Source organism: Lethenteron reissneri, chromosome 21 (assembly GCF_015708825.2).
Source record: "Lethenteron reissneri isolate LAM-NWPU_2019-01 chromosome 21, ASM1570882v1, whole genome shotgun sequence".
NCBI classification, from domain to species: Eukaryota; Metazoa; Chordata; class Hyperoartia; order Petromyzontiformes; family Petromyzontidae; genus Lethenteron; species Lethenteron reissneri.
Genome location: NC_083799.1, coordinates 18,810,542 through 18,827,817, shown reverse-complemented (window position 1 = coordinate 18,827,817; position 17,276 = coordinate 18,810,542). Strand labels below are relative to the sequence as shown.

Genomic DNA, 17,276 nt, shown 5'->3' with positions numbered 1-17,276 from the left:
GCATGCGAAAATACTGCACACTCATGCATACGGAAATACAAATACAGTAACTGCTTTTTGTGTTTAGTTTGTTGTCCTTACCCCGCATCTCCGATTAGCACGGTTGTGTATGTACGGTACGAAATTCTACACACGTATAGTCTGAATGGACATTTTGGGCAAGTGCTGTTAGCGAGCACATATGAAGGCTGCCACGGTACACGAGGGGGTGGATGGCCAGCACCTGTGCCAACCGACCACCTTTGCCTCCCCAGTGGCGATGATTTTACACACCGTACCCATTTTAGGTTGAGTCGACCTAGGGAAGGCCGACGATCGGTTCAGATAATATAATCGTCACTGGGTGTTGGCCATGAGCGGGGATCAAGCTCAGGTCGCCAGGTTCGTCAAGCAGCGCGCTAACCGCTACACTCCCCACAAGATGAAAACACGCACACACACAACACACACACCTGGCTTGTTTATTGTGAACGCAGAGCGCGTAAAGAGCGCGTGTGGAATTGCAAACATCAGACCCACAATAGCGCACGAGGAAGGTAAAATACCACCATGTCTCCCTTCCTCGTCGATTCACCGATAACCCCACACAATGAAGTCCGTGGTAAGGGGTTTCCCCCCTTCTGTCATTCGCATGAGTAATCCAGAGCGGACGGCCATATAACAGCCCAGCAGTAATATAACCTGAGCTGAGACGGCGAGTGGATACGGACCAAGCCCGTCATTTTATCGTAACGTGGGTTCACCTGGACACCCTGAGACAGCACCAATACGGTATGCTTCATACGAAACCATAATGCTTTGTATATAGTATCCCTATACTCTAGTTATACGTCTTCTTCTTTCGTATGGCATGTAAGCAACAATTTATGTAGATGATGTCATGGTTAAATGTTAAGGTCCTTCAATCCAAGGCGGCAGTCGATGCTGCATGGATCGCAGCGATACTGCCAAAGTGTGCATGGATGGCGGTGATGTGTTTGATGGTTTAGGCTTTACCACAGCCGCACTTTGGTGATTCTCGATTTTCCATTTATGGAACGTGTACGCGCATCTCCCGTGCTGTGTTCGAGCGTGGTTCAGTGTGGTCCACAGCCGTCGTGAGAGAGAGAATCCCAGACCATCGAGTGCCGGCGTCTTTATTTTCAGTTGCCAGAGCAGAGGCGCGTATCCAGAAAGCCTTCCTGCATTTAAGCCGAGGGCTTGGGGGTTCCTGTATGTATCGGTGGAGCGGCAGCGCGAAGTTTTCAATGATCTTGTTGTACATCCGGATCGTCGCGGCATCACGTCGGATGTTTGCTGGAGCGATGTTCGCCAACACAGGAAGCCACGGGAGTGGAGTGGACTTCAAGGTGCCGCTAGTTATACGTAAATAGTTGTCACGGGGGTACATGACTAAGGAAGTCGCAGGACTCATCCAGGTGTTACGAGTTGACTGGCATATACAACACTTGTGCTGCCCACTGTGCCAACATGCTTTAGGTCGTCCAGCACTCGAAGAGTTATGAGCGTCGCTCCTCTAAACAAACTCCGTTGTTGCGACTCCCTTCAACGGACCAGCAGCCTCCTGCACGAGCTGGACGCTACTGGGCAAGTCGACTAAGTTCCACACCACATTAACCAATCTCTTCTATAGCGCCTGCCGTACCCGTTTCGCTCCCTCGATGTGGCCAAACAGAAGCTGCTTGGAGATGCGGTGGCTGGGCATTCAGGCTACACGACCTATTTCAACGCAGCCTCGCCTGTCGGAGGAGCTAACTGATTGGGAACGTGTCCAAACCTTTCAAGGATCTGTGAGCTCCTCACACAATCCGATCTGGTTCAACCCAAGGTGAATCGTAGGCTATCCAGTCTGAATGTTCATGGCGGCGCAGATCCTCCTTTCGAGGGGTCAACGTTTCACAAACATAGAGAAGAGAGGGCATAGCTATCGCCGGTAATGGCGTTATGCAACCGATGAAACAATAATGCTGCTCAACTGATTCGAAAACAACATCCTTTGATGCCAAACCGGAACTAGTCATGAGCACAACTGCCCAAAGATATGACTCCTCAAATCGAGCCACAACTGCCCCATTACTAATGGATAATTCAGAGTTTAGAGTATTTTTTATGATGGAAAATGTATTTTATGATACAATATCCAGGCAGGTGCTTGATTTTCGTGGGGATGATGATCAAGGTCGCACCTCTTCGTGGCATTCTCCAGGTTCAGCAGAAGCGTCTCCAATTCCTCAGAATAAATAGGCCATGAATTTTGATTTAAAGCTTTCGTGACTGCAGTGATTCATATTCTTGGTTCTTTCGGTAAAGTCACGTATTATTTTATTATTTCCCTTCTACGTGACTTTACCGAAAGAACCAAGAATATAGGCCATGAATTGTTTTATATTTGTACGCGTAGAGACATATATATGAAGGAGACATCTGCTTTTCTATTTTGCCAACTACACTATTTATAATTGTGATTTGTGAATTGTATTATTTAGATTCGAACTAGGATCCATATCTTAACGTGAGGGACATTGTCGCCATCATTTGGCAGTTCACCAGCATCGATTCAAGGAAGCCTGACTTGCTGATGAGACACTGTGTGTGAAATCCGATCCAGAGGTTATCTATGATATATTGTATAATGGTGTGGCTCACTCCAAAGATACACACACATACCCACCACAACAGAGCCGCCCCTTCGTATGCCTGCGTGTTAAAGACTTTGAACTCTAAAACTTTTTTATTAAAGACTTTGAACTCTAACACTTTTTATTTTTATTACGCTTGTTTACCCCTAGATAGCTTCACTGAGCTTCAAACCAATTATCAGCAGGGTCCTGCCAAGTTTTCACAGCAGCGGGCGATGTTGCGTGTAATCCCAATTGGGTAATTTCGAGGTAATTTTTCAGCAATGGGATACTGTACTTTGGGCAATACCAGTTGCATTGTATGTATTTGTTTTAGCTATGGGAAGAAACAGGAGAACCCGGAGGAAATGAATGCAGAACAAATGGATAACATCAAAAGTCCACTTACAAAAAAAACAAAGCTCCTTCGTATAACATTAACAGACTGTTGTGGTAAGTGCTGTTAGTGAGCACCTATGAATGCTCGCAAAGCACACGAGGGGGGTTGTTGGCCAGCACCACGCCCGGCCACCTTTGTCTCCCCAGTGGCGATCTTTACACATCGCACCATGTATTCATTTGAGGCTGAGTCGACCTAGGGGAGGCCCAGGACCTGTTCAGATAATCGCCACTGGCGTTGGCTGTGAGCGGGAATCGAATTCGGGTCGTCGGGTTCGTAGCGCGGCGCGCTAACCGCTGCGCCACCGCTCCCCACACACGCGCAAAAGATCCCCCGTATAGGCTGAACAGAGCAAGGGCTGTTAGAAAGGACCTATGAAGGCATTCCCCTCCTGTCACACACAACAGTCGCCGTTCGCCACGAAGTGGCGGTGATGTCACCACGGCGCTTGTGCCAGGCTAGGTGCACTTTGAGGCAACCTGAAGTGTCGAATAGACGCTGACAGGAGGTCACGGGACAGACCCAGCAGGTGCCATGGGTTGGCTGACTGAGATAACCGGTAGATGCACCCAGCTGTGCCCCCTGCTGTGCTAACTTTGCCGAACTTTATCGGCCCGGCGCTCCGCTCGTTGTTGTGAGTGTCGCTCTGCCCTTCCGTTCTTGTTGTTGGAGGGCGACTGCCTCCCAATTTCCCCAGTAGGTCTCCTTCACGAGCCTTCTCCACACACGCGCGCGCACCACTCTCACAGAGCATGGGGGAGAAATAGACGAATTCTCGGAAGAGAAGGCGCCCAAGTCAGGAATCGAACACAAGGGTAAGGGGCCGTCCATAAATGACGTCACGCTCCTAGGGGGAGGGGGGTCAGACATTTGTGATGATGTGTGACGAGGAGGGGGGGTTTGAGAAATGTGACGTCACATCAAAATGCGCAACTTTAAATAAACATAGACAACACGTTCTACTTAAATAGACTTTTAAATCAAATGTTCTCCTACAACATCAGAGTGCAACGCCACATTAAATACGCACTACAATGACAATAGTTTAAAGCGATTTGAAGCATGTTTTTTTTTTTTGGGGGGGGGGGGGCAGAGCTTTATAACGTCATATTTGAGGGGGGGTCTGACTTTTTGTGACGCCGTGTGACTGGGGGGGGGGGGGGTCAAAAATCATCCAAAATCGCGTGACGTCATTTATGGACGGCCCCACACTCGGCTGCACGAGCGCTGTAATACGATGTAAAAAAACGGACTGACAATTAACAAAAGAAGAGGCGGTTCACGTGTCGCAATAATCAATGGGTGGGGGAGGGGGTCAAACTCGATGGATCGCTTACCGATGAGTCGACGCAGCGATTAACCCTGGAGAAAAAGAGCTTCATAGCTCATCGGATTCCTCCAGCGTATTCTGATTCAGCCACGTTTACTGCATGCGCACCGCGAACTACGGGCATTCCGTTGTTAATAATACAAGCAACGGTGTCCCTAATCTTGGTTCTTTCGGTAAAGTCACGTAGAATGGAAATAATAAAATGATAAAAATAAAACATTTTTAGAAATTCTCACGACGTTTCGGCCACAACGCAAGCAGCCAAGAATATGAATCCCTGCAGTCACGAAAGCTTTACATCGAAATTCAACGGTGTCCCTAATCTTGGTTCTTTCGGTAAAGTCACGTAGAAGGGAAATAATAAAATAATAAAAATAAAACATTTAAAAAAAATTCTCACGACGTTTCGGCCACAACGCAAGCAGCCAAGAAAATGAATCCCTGCAGTCACGAAAGCTTTACATCGAAATTCAACGGTGTCCCGATACAATATTCATTGACACAGCGCCACCCTGTGGTCGAGGCATGTGCGAAGCGGACAATGCCACGTGACGTCACCGCGTTTCCCGTAAATCGAAGTTTTTAGTTTTGCTTCCTCCTATTGGGTTTCGATTCTCCGCGTCGAGCGCCACGCACAACCCCTCCTTTATCGCGCGCCTTTGGCCCAGGTACGCAGGTGAGTGAACTCAAACGCGGCGTGGTGCTGGCCACCCACCCCCCTCCAGCTGCCCTTGCCCTCCTGCAAAAGGTGCTGCCCGCTAACAAGCACTTGCCCCAACAGTCTGTTCGGGCTATAGAGGGGCCGGGGAACCTTTGTCTTTATGGATGTACCACCTCTCAGTGTTGGGGCATGTTAGCAGACATGCCCAGCCACCGCCTGGCCTGATAGGGGCACAGACGTGCACGCTACGGGAGGGCATGTGCAGCTGATTGGACTTGTCCATGACTCTGGTAGCAGCGGACTTGTCAAGATCGGCATCTCCGGCGGAGGCTCTTGAAGGGACGCTACTGGACAGTGCCAGGCTAGATGCACTTTTGAGTGATGCTCACACCAGCGAGCGGAGCGCCGGGCGGTTAAAAAGTCGGCAAAGTGGAGCACACAGGCGGTGCATATTCCAGTCATCTTTGTCTACTCATGGCACATATGTCTGTTCCGTGACCACCTGCCAGCGAAGCCATCCACACTTCACGCGATGAAAAGAGAATGGGGTCGAGAACAGATATGATGTGTGACACCGAACAGAGACGGAACGATGAAGCGAGATCCGTGTTGTCCATCATGTTCGATTACGCTAGAACGAATTGTCTCGCACATCACGTTATTCATCATTTCTCGTTCAAGGTAGTTTTGGCTCGGAAAGGTACAGTAACAGCAATGTCAAGCACACAACTCTCACAAGTCAAGAGGAAAACCCTGCTCAAATTCGGCGATTAGCACGGTTGGCTACGTACGGTGCGAAAGAAATTAGACATACTCTACATATACACATCTCCTACGTATAGCCCCTGAAAAAGAGGCATTGCTGTGTCATCCGTCTTCGTGGGTTGAATTCACCTGCTGGTTAAAGGAAAACATTCATTCATGGGAATTTTCCAATTCTATGGTGGAAGCGACTGCACACTATATAGTCGTCTGTGAAACATAAATTGCGCCTATTTTTCATCGGGATATCCTTGTGCTAGAAGTACAATTGCCAGGAACCCAATGCACTAATTTGAGATGATTATATGGAGAAATTGGCCGTTGCCATGGGAATCTTTTGAATTTCCACGATTGACTCCGGGCCCCTAACATTGACGAGCACAGCCCCACGCCCATCAACCAAGGCACTCGGAATTACGCCCGCCCTCATGAGATCTCGAATGCCAAGCAGATTGGAGGCTGGCTAATTGTCATACATTGTTGCTGCCGGGAAACGTGTGTCGGCAGAGTGACTGCTGCACTCTACGCCAACGCTCCCAAGTCTCTGCTCTTTATGTTCACCCAACTCTCACCGACCAGCCCGGTGAAGTATGGACACATAGTCCAAACGAATCTTATGGCGTGGGGAGGCCCTCACTCAGCAGTGGATTGACAAAGGGGCTGTGCATATACTGTACTTGGGCAAGGTCATGCCAGTTTTCAATCACCGTGTTTCGGCCATTTCATCAATAAGAGCAAAATACTCTTTTTAAATCCTTTATATTAAGTTCACTTGCTTGCTTGCTTGCAAGCAAGAAAGTGTGATAAAAATGAAACTCTTACTCAAGAAAAACAGAAATGAATAATAAAATAAAACCGATGCCACGCATATAAAGGATTTATAGTGAAAAACTTTGTTTTTACGGGTTAATTTTTTCCGTTTAACCAGGTGAGAACTCAGGAGTTCAGGATGACCCTCATTTGCAAGAGTGACTTGGGGTATTGCTGTGCCAGTAGGGGGCGATGATTGCTGCTGTGTGTAGACTCCCAATTGAGTAATTTGCAGGTAATTTTCGAATTTGGACCCTGATGCTGGCAGACAATGGCCTACTCTTGTAACTGAAGTCAGGGGATCATTAAAATCCACTGAAAAGTGGTTGTTGCTTACTTTTAAGGTTATTACACATGCAGTAATGATCAGCGTGGCCTCTGGCTTTGAACTGTCAATAAATGCAATGAGTGGTGAACGCACGACCATTCGGCCATGTAACTAGGACACGCACATTTGAACATCTTGTAATATCAATAATTATGTTTTTTTCTATTACAGATAAAGACAATTGTTCAAGATGTCTGGCGATCGTAGCCTGCGAGTGATCAAAAAATGTAAAGTTGAACTGCTAAAAATCATTTATCCCTTCATAAAGGATATCCTTGACAGGCTTGATGCAAAAGAAATTATCAATCGTTCAGATTATAGTTGGTTAGATGAAAAACCACGTGCGGAGCTGCCAAGGTATTTGCTCGACCATCTGATCAATATGGGTGAAGGAGTCTGCACCAGATTTCTCAAAGAGATATTGTCACCATACTGCGGAGAAAATCCTCATCTGAGAGATCGTATGAAGGCTGAAGCAAACCCCGTGTACGAAGCATTGATGACTCCGAACACAGGTAGGCCCCAGCTGCGAGTCCCAGTGGCCTGCAAAACTGCTGCAGGTGCCACCGGCATAATGTCCCCCACCAGTGGTCGTCCGGCAACCTTCTCACACCCTGTTTCAGCGGCCTGCATCCCACCGTGCTCCTGACCCTAGTCGGTCTCATCCTTGTCAACAGGACACGCGACAGTGCCCACCTCCATGTCCCTGACTTGTGATCCCCCATTTCTTCACTTCACGCATCTCCAGCAGTGGTTCTCAGAGTGTGGGTCCCCAGACCACCGGTGGTCCGCGACGGTCCTTCAGGTAGTCCGTAGGGACTGTGATGTAAATGCAGGTTGATCTGGAAATAATGTCAACTTTTATATATTTTGTTTTAGACACGAATTCATATTTTACTCATGATATTTTATTTCAAAATGAAGTTAGGTAAACTACCCTGATTAAACTACCCTAACACTCAGATCTAAATCCCCCCCCCCCACCTCCTAAAAATAACCTTATATCTGGGTTAAAAAAGTATGTTCCGAAAATATGAATAATTTAATATTTCTGGTATTTAGGGATAAGTGAATGTGTTTTGTCACCAGGGCTGGGTGGTCCGCAGAAATGTTTGGATCGACTGAGAGGTCCGCAGGGCTAAAAATGTTTGAGAAACACTGCCATAGACCAATCTGATCTCCTCACCCACTGAACTCACAATCCCAAATGACCACCCCCCACACTCGGCCACTTCAATTTCCGACCCCCGCCCGTCACCCTGATCTCGTGATCGCCATCTCGGCCATTTCTTTCCGCTTCGGCCGCAACCTCGTGAATTGTTCCCATGCCTTTGTTGTCACTGCCTGGATCCATACCGCCGTCAAGTCTACGTGGGCCACCATCGCAACCAACATACTTGTGCCTCTCACGGAGTTTAGAAGGATACAAACTTCAGCACACACACTTCCAAGCACCTTCAAGTGTGTAGAGGTCACGTGGGGTGACATGTATGTACGCTGAGGTTAGACATTTGTGATGGCCAGGTCGCTTCTGAAAAAGAGCTATATAACTCGATGGACCTTACCTTGGAAAAATAAATTATAAATGAAAGGATAGATGTAAGGTGGTCACGTAAGGGACACGAGGTCATGCCCACAAAAATATTATACAAGTGGGGGGTTGGAGGGTGGTGTAGATTAGGGAAAAAAACTGATACAATTTGGCGGGAAAGAGGAGCGAGGGGATATAAAGAAGGGCGGGACGAGGCCTCGGGGTCTTGGGGGAGAAAAGCTGGCAGTCAACTGCGAGTGTTGGTGGTTGGTGCCGTGCCGTAACGTCCCTTCTGGAAATCTGTGGAAAAGGGCTTTATAGCTCATCTGATTCATCCAGTATAAATAAATATTCTGATTCTTTTGATAACGGGCGACCCATGTGGACTCCCTTTAAAATGTTTCCGCGCTCAAGCAAGATTGCACATCCATATCGCTAAACTGATTTCCACTACCCGATTACTGCTGTTTGTGGTTAAGTTTGATATTGCTAAATCTTTTTCTGCAACCCAACTGCTTGCCATGAAACGTGGTTAGAGCATTCACTCCGCATAGGATATGTGCTCCTGAAGAAAATGGATATTGAAATGATTCATTGTCTGCTTTTTTAATATATATTCTCGACAATGTAGCTCATAATTATTTTAAGCAATGTGCTCAAAAAACAGTTATCTCTTCTGAAACTCTCACGGGGTTCGTGATGGTCTTGTCTGAAGCCCAAGCATCTGCCACTGCGATTATGGGATTTGCTGCTTGATTTTTTTCTTTTCAGAAGATGTCACGGATAGTGTGACCTCAGGCACAGAGAGAGTGAAGGCATCAAGAGAAGACTTTTACAATTCAAAAAAGGGAGAAGAATGTGTAAGTCCCTATGAAATCAGAATGACATTTAAAACTAAATAAAGCAAATATGTTTAAATACATACGATGACAGTTCAACTCATCTATCCTTGGTCATTAAAATGGCACTTGGAGTGATGGTCAGATAACTCAGAAGGTAGAGTGATGGGCTGCAGCCTCTGAGATAATGCGTTTTAATTGGAGTGTCATCCGCCCGTAAGTAAACCAGGCTCTCAAGCGGAGAGAGTTAAAACTAGACTCTAAGCACGGTTGGCTATGTACGGTGCGAAAGAAGTTCAACATAGACACATACATACGTACTTGGAGATGCCAGAGGGTCGCCAGCTCGCAGATCCATTCAACGACACGGAGTTTGAATCATTCCCATTTAACTTTATAAACTAAACACGTTTTTTTTAACCAGTTAAGGCCCACTGAGCTATACAGTTATTTTTCAGAAGGGACCTGGCCACAAATGATAGCTCAACGAAGTGGAATCTCGCGTGGAAATGTATAACGGCAACCAAATACTCTTTATTCTCAGATGGTGTTGATGGTCTCACCTCAGTCACCAGTGACTACACAAACGTCTAATTTAATTTGGATAAATTCCAGCTCTTGAGAATTTAAAACATTTGGTTGGAGGGTGGTGGAAATGCTATGAGTGTGGATAAGGGGCTCCTTGAAAATGCTGCGGAAGTAGTTCTATAAAACCTCCTTTTGTAGGCCATTCTCTGACATGGAAGGTTGCACTTATTTTCAGAGTAGGAATGGGATGGGTGGAAGTGTAAGGACACACGAGAAAGTGACTTTGAGGAGCGTGTTATCAGTCCAGAGGTGAGAAGTGAATTGGCAGTGATTCATTTAAAGAAGTAGATTCCAAGCATAGCATGGTCGTGGATCCATGTTCTGAGATTGGAATAAAAAAATGTATGCATGTATGTTTAATTTTTTCGCAGCGTACATAGCCAACCGTGCCAATCAGAGGTGCGGGGGAAGGACACCAAGAGCAGTTCTAAAGAAATTAGTTTTCAATCTAGATTTAAAAGTGCATAGCTCCAGTTGCTTCCTAATATCGGAAGGAAGAGCGACCCAGATGGCTGCAGAAGCGCATTTGAAAGTCTTTGTTCGATGGTTATCCAAAAGACACCGCTGCTGCGAGGATGACCGGAGTTCGCGTGATGGTTTATGCTCCTTGACGAGATCAGCAAGGTATTGAAAATGGCACCCAAGTTGTTGTTGTTGCATCTTATTTGAATGAACAATTGCGCATTTTCAGGTTTACCAGGTGAAGCCACGTGGACCAGCGAGACAGAGGCAGGCCCTCATCATCAACAATATGAACTTTACTAAAGGGTTATCGAAGCGTAATGGCTCTGACGAGGATGTTAAGTACTTGGTGTGGCTTTTCAAGGAGCTGGATTACACTCCGATTGTACATAAAGACCAAAGCGCAGAGGTAAGTTTGTGTTTCTATGCAACAGGTGGTGAAGATTTAGCCCTGCGATCGATTGCTCGAGCCGCTGTTGGCAGAAGGGGCCTCCTCTCGATGGCACAGAAAGAGACCTGCTCTAAAGCTATGATGGGCTACCCAGACGAGTCAGTGGGGGCCGCTCGAGTCGGTGGGGGCCGCGCGAGCAGCCCTCCTCCACCTCAGTGGGCCGCCAGCTTGAAAGCGTGCTTGTGCAATAATGGTGACCCCGCATATCATCCTAGACCAGGGGTGTCAAACATACGGCCCCCGCAAGCACCTTCCTCTGGCCCGACGTTTTAATTTTTACAACTTATATATATTATTACTTCTCCTTAAAGTCAACCTGAAGTTAAAACAGATATTGAAACACATGGGATTTGGCACGCCCTGACGCAAAGCAAAAAAACTACTTTTTTTTCCTTCACGCTTTCGGATTTTTAATCGGTAAATTAATACCGGATTACTATGCTTTTCATTTGCATAGTGCCCCAAAGTGTAGCCCACGGGAGGTGCATTTGAATCCAAACCAGCGCCGCTGTCCAATTGCGTTTGACACCCCCTGCCACTTGATAGACCAAGACCAGGCCACCATGAAGGGTTCCTCAGCCCCACATTCAGCCTGACATTCAGCCTCGGCAAAATAAGATCTTTTGAATCACCCACGCTGGAACACTGGCTAAAACCTCGCGCAATTTGATATCCACCCCTTGAACACTCGCGGGACAACATTTCACGGATCTCTCACTCAAAGGAAGAGAGCAGTCCCCTGTCATTGCTTCACTCCTCATTTGGCTCCTCTCTTTGTTCCGTCCCCTTCCGTTTCCCTTTCCTTTCTGTGTGCCTTTTTCTCTCCCCCTCTTGCCTCTCGCTCCCTAGATCACTGCTGGGGATCACTACGATGATGCCCGGACACGTCGGTCACTCGGAAGCCGAGCACCCTGGTTCTTTGAGTCTCTTATTTAAAAAATATACAAAGTAGAAATACCTACCCGATAAAAAGCACATAAAAAAAGGGTCGTCTAAAATTGAGCAATAAAGGGCCGGATTAAATCATCTGTCCGTGCTTTTTTCTTCATCTTTAGGAGATTGAAAACCTCGTGAAGAAGTTTGCGAAGATGGACGAGCATTGGCATTCGGACAGCGCATTTGTGGTTGTCATGTCCCACGGCTGCAACAGAGGGGTCTTCGGAAAGGACAATAGTGACCTGCTGAGCATCGAGACGATCTACACAGCGCTTAACAACAATAACTGCCCAGGCCTGAAGGACAAGCCCAAGATTATCATCGTGCAGGCATGCAGGGGTGAGCTCGCTGTGAAGCCAGCAGTCCTGGCGCTCGTGTCACGATTGATTGTATCGTGACGATTCATCTCGTCCACCGTTCGCGCATGCTTTGAATACATTTTCAGAATATGATTATTAATAATGATAATATTTTGTTATTGCAGTACATGTAAATTGTGTAGTGGTTGCAGGATTGCTATGAACCAATAGCATACAACATAGATAAGTAAGGAACGATTATTATAAGCAAATTGGTGCAGCATCGTAGGTAAAGCTCACTGTAACGTATGAGCATAACGTGTTCATACTGCATGACTGTAATGGAATTCTAATATTGGACCGCCTTGCATTGCCAGGAGTTCACACTGCCACGGACTCAGCGGCACCGGAAGAGGTGGTGGACGCATGCTGGGAGACGAGTAGCCGTAAGATGCCCCGGGAGAGCGACATGACCTGCCTCTACTCCACACTGCCTGGTGAGGCCACACAGCCCGTCCCCCACCCGCCCCCCAGCCATCGTCACGGCACAGGCTTACAGGGCTGCGCCCCTTCACGCCTAGAAAAGTTTTATTCATCTCACAGCACGGGAAGGAACTCTGGGCAGGAAGGAGAAGAGGGGAATAGGAATGGCCAGGCCAAGATGTCGGGGATGAGAGGGCGGTGTGGCGCCATTGTGGCGAGATGTCAACTACCTCGCCTGGTGTGCAGGAGGTCGTGGGTTCGATCCCGACCCTGACGCCTGCTGTATATTTGGAGTTTGCGTGTTCTCTCTCCCCATGATAGCGTGGAATCTTCTCTGGGTCCTCCGGTTTTTCCATCCACATTTAGATTCAACATGTGTTTAGAGTAATTGGCTGCTATAAATTTACATGTGATTAGCCACTTTGTTGAGCTGTCATTTGTGGTGAGGTTGCTTCTGAGAAACAGCTATATGGCTCAGTTGTCTTACCTCATAAAATAAAAATAGTTTGTAGTTGAGTTTATTCTATCAGCTTCGATCAGTTACAGGCAAGTGTCTTTTTTCAGAGGGGGCGGCGGGGGGAGAGGGGAAGATTAAAAGTGGGCATGGCCATACAGAAGTCACGTGATTGGCGGGACACTTGAGCTGACTCAGAGAGATGGATCCACCAGCCTAGTGTTCAATCACAGCCTGTACTGCAAAACCTCCCAACGCCAGAACTCGGCGGAGAGCGCAGGGTCCCCACTAGCAGAGCGGGAGGTAGGCTGATGTAATCGCTGAACCCATGCTATTTAATACAACAAAAACATACCTAAACTTGCACAATGTATTGGTTATAGAATTTTTGCATAAATAAAAAAATCAAGATATTTACACTCTGCTTATTAACGGCGGCAATAAAACTGAAACGTATACAAATAAGGAGCATGCACTCTCTGGACCTAAATCACTTGTTGTGCATAAATGTCCCTGCCCACACAAAGCACAGCATTCGAGATCGGGTTAAGACCGGGTATGTATTTTTGTTGAACATCTTTTGCACTGTACGTAGTCAACCGGGCTAATTGGAGGTGCGGGGGAAAGACAAAAACTATACACAAAAAGCAGTTAGAAATTAGTTTTCAATCTAAATTTAAAAGTACTCCATTGGCTTTCTAATATCGGAAGGCAGAACATTCCAGACGGCCATGTCTGTCTGATAAGAGTCTGAAACCCATGTCTGTCTGAGCAGAATCTGAAACCCATGTCTCTCTGAGCAGAGTCTGAAACCCATTTCTGTCTGAGTAGAATCTGAAACCCATGTCTCTCTGAGCAGAGTCTGACACCCATGTCCGTCTGAGCAGAATCTGAAACCCATGTCTGTCTGAGTAGAATCTGAAACCCATGTCTCTCTGAGCAGAGTCTGAAACCCATGTCTGTCTGAGTAGAATCTGAAACCCATGTCTCGCTGAGTAGAGTCTGAAACCCATATCTGTCTGAGCAGAATCTGAAAACCATGTCTGTCTGAGCAGAGTCTGACACCCATGTCTGTCTGAGCAGAGTCTGACACCCATGTCTCTCTGAGCAGAGTCCGAAACACCATGTCTCCCCCTGTGTTCCCCACTCCCCAACTTGCTACAGATGACGTATCATACCGGAGCCCAACTAAAGGCAGCTTCCTGATTCAACATCTGGTGGAGGTGATAAAGGAGCACGCTTGCACAGAGCACGTGCAGGAACTGTTCACCAGAGTGAGTTGCTCCACTTCGGCCTCCTGCAGATGCACAATAGAGGCACCGTTGAGCAAAACGGTAGATCTTCCGGCAGCTTACGGCACCATCACCATGGCCGCCGCCATAGCGATGTCAACACAACACTTAGTTTTATGTTTTGTTCATTGTTGGGTTTGCAAAGTGACCCTTTTTTTAAAGGGTGACCTTAGTTTTCTTTTCAGATGATATATGTGTTCCTTTAGATGCTAGACGCTGGCAATAAACGTAAACAGGTTGCTATATGTTTAGCACTGTACATTCAACCACGGAAATACGGAACCAATGGATTTACGTGCACTCCTTTTTACCACCAACAAACACTGATTAGCACGGTTAGCTATCTATGGTGCGAAAGGAATACAAAGTACATACAACACATACAACACCACCTGCTTTCTATGCACGGTGGTCGGTCATTCAAGCACTATCCAGGCTCAAAGCTGCTCAATTTTCAAGGTCTCAAGCAGCGGTTCTCAACCGGGGTATATGCGGATCCCTGGGGGTACGTAGCAATGTCCCAGGGGGGTAAGTGAGGTAATTTATAAATGTGTGAAATTATGTAATGCTTGAGAGACATTGATGAATAATCATGTATGAATCTTCCAATATGAAATAACTACGATAACATTTGAATCCATATGGTAACCTCGAAGGACATAAAATACATTTTTAAACTCATTGATAGTGAACAATGTGGTTTCCAAGTGTAACCAGGGAGCGCGAACAAATTACATCACGCGTGCAGTGTCCGTTGCATTTTTTTTATTAGCTTGCAGTTACCAGATAGGATACCTCATAAAATGGACAAGTGGTCAAAATAATGATGTTCATTAATCGTACATTTATTTCTCAGAACCATGTTGGGTCATGCAAGGGGGTACTCGGTTGAAACAAAATCCAACAAGGGGTACAGTAGAAGCCAAAAAAAGGTTGGGAACCACTGCTCTAGATGGATCAAGCACATTCGGGTGATTTGGTGATTGAAAACGAGCGAGTTCACTCTGTCAATACGTGATACGTTAACCCCTTGCACGATCACGACCCCTGCCCTTCCCCAACCCCGCAGGTGAAGGACAGGTGCTCCGTGAAGGACCCACCGCAAATGCCCGTGGATGAGAGGAATAGCCTCAGGCGTCGTTTCTACCTCTTCCCTGGCTTCTGATGCCTCGTGGCGAACATTCACGGAGCTTGCGGCGGGGCTCATAACTGCTCACGCCATCACAGATGATCAATCGAACCTCCCCCCTCCCTTTGACGTTAAACTTACTGCTTTTCGTGACAGACATTCTTATCTGGTGTTTTTAATGTCGGATTTTTGTTACCAATATTTTTATTTTTTTACTTGATTACCAATGATTGCCATGAGTATTCTTAATTTTTATCTTTAAAAATATAACCGGACGGGGAAGCACATGGTCTCCGTGTGGATGGAATGGCAGCTGTAAATTAGTACACTTGCTGCACCGCCAGTCTCTTTCTTTCGAGGCAGATGTAAACAATGCCGTGAAGATCTCGTGTTCCCACCTTGAAATCAGTTTCTCGGTTACGTCTGCCGATGGAGCGACGGCCGGTCAACGCATTTGTGTGTTTTCGCGGATTGACTCCTGCCATTCCTCGTCGATTGGGGACCTCAGAGTGTGGCAGTCACGGTGCTTCCTTGCACGTCTCTCCTCTTCTCTCGTCCAGTGAGATTCAAGATCATGTGGCTTCATATTTTAAGGCCTTGCGAGGGCTTGCCTCCACTTAAAAAAAAAACATTTTAACTATTTTTTATTTTACCAGGTAAGTCCCACAGATATATAGTGCTTCTTTCAGAAAGGAACTGGCCACAAATAATAGCTCAATGAAGTGACTTATCATGTAGAAATTAATAGCAGCCAAATACTCTAAACGCATGTTTCTAAATGTGAAGGGAAAAACCGAAGGACCCGGAGAAAAATCCACGCAACCACGGAGAGAGAGAGACATGCAAACTCCAAATATACAGGCGTCAGTGTCAGGATCGAACCCAATACCCTCCTTCATAGGAGGCGTGATGGTCAACATCTCGCCACTGTTATATTCAGGAGCCGTTTCAATCTCATGCCCCCGGCGGAGCCCCTCAAAGATCTGCGGATACCACGATCGCAGTTACGTTCTCGGCGTGAGCGAACGTTCACTATGGTGGAACCCGGCCGTGGAACTCCCATCTACCTCTGGAGGTCAAGCCTTGGAGAGCGATGACACCTCGATAAATTCCGTCTGAATCCTGTGGCAAAAAAATAAACTAGCTTTTTTCCTCGTTCGTTTTGGTCCTTGTTTTGCCTCCCGGTTTTTTCCTTAACATCATTCCTTTCATTAATTCACGGCATCTTGAGATTAGCATGGTTGGCTACGTAAAGTGCGAAATAAGTTCAACATACATACACATTTTGGTAGTCCAATTTATATTATTACTACTACTACTAACAGTAGAGAACCCGTTGTTGCTCTGCAATGGGAAATAAGCGACAGCTGTCATCGTGTCCCTGCCCTTCTCACGATACTCCTCAACAACACAATACGTCTTTATATTCTGTAGGTTTTAAAGAAGACTTTGGTGAAATCATTTTTTTATAGGATTTTTTTTTAAATGAACCGTGCTAGTCTTTTGTATTCGTTGCTCCCAGCCCTTTGTGTTGCTGTCTATTATTAATATTACATTTATTCGAAACAATTTTTCGCGCCTATTCAGTCGCAACGGACTGCAGCCACGAACAAAATCATTATTGTTGGGGTTGAACCTCTTTCGTACGTAGGTAGCCAATCGTCCTAATCGGAGTTGCCAGGGAAGGGCTACAAACTAAACACAAAAAGCAAGTTATCAAGAAATTAGTTTTCAATATAGACCATTAAAAGTGCATAGCTCAGTGGCTTCCTCATATTTGAAGGAAGATCATTCCAGACGGCCGCATAAGCGCATCGGAAATCGCGCGATGCAGCGACCGCCTTTGTTCAATGTCCAGTCAAAAGCCGCCGCTGCTGCTGCGAGAATGAGCGGAGTTGTCGTG

General features: G+C 46.5%; 1 protein-coding gene across 4 annotated transcripts; it reads left to right on the top strand.

The window, feature by feature from the left end:
• Positions 1 to 642: 642 nt before the first annotated feature.
• LOC133345359 (caspase-1-like) lies at positions 643 to 16,531 on the top strand. Of its 4 annotated transcripts, none has more exons than XM_061556046.1 (8): positions 643 to 771; positions 7,081 to 7,424; positions 9,212 to 9,300; positions 10,559 to 10,738; positions 11,836 to 12,055; positions 12,393 to 12,512; positions 14,117 to 14,226; positions 15,314 to 16,531. In XM_061556046.1, the coding sequence occupies exons 2-8, from the start codon at positions 7,100 to 7,102 to the stop codon at positions 15,407 to 15,409; spliced, it is 1,140 nt and encodes a 379-aa protein (XP_061412030.1). In that variant the 5' UTR covers positions 643 to 771; positions 7,081 to 7,099; the 3' UTR covers positions 15,410 to 16,531. The 4 variants fall into 4 exon arrangements, with proteins under 4 accessions (XP_061412030.1, XP_061412032.1, XP_061412029.1 ...); XM_061556048.1 differs by lacking the exon at positions 643 to 771 and adding an exon at positions 4,949 to 5,024 and having other exon boundaries at positions 9,215 to 9,300; XM_061556045.1 differs by lacking the exon at positions 643 to 771 and adding an exon at positions 4,949 to 5,024.
• Positions 16,532 to 17,276: the final 745 nt, after the last annotated feature.

Bases quoted from the DNA above. Each gene is read 5' to 3' on its own strand.
- LOC133345359 (XM_061556046.1), top strand. From the start codon at position 7,100: ATGTCTGGCGATCGTAGCCTGCGAGTGATCAAAAAATGTAAAGTTGAA. The intron at 7,425-9,211 runs GTAGGCCCCAGC...TTTTCTTTTCAG, and splicing joins ATTGATGACTCCGAACACAG to AAGATGTCACGGATAGTGTG. The intron at 12,056-12,392 runs GTGAGCTCGCTG...TTGCATTGCCAG, and splicing joins CATCGTGCAGGCATGCAGGG to GAGTTCACACTGCCACGGAC.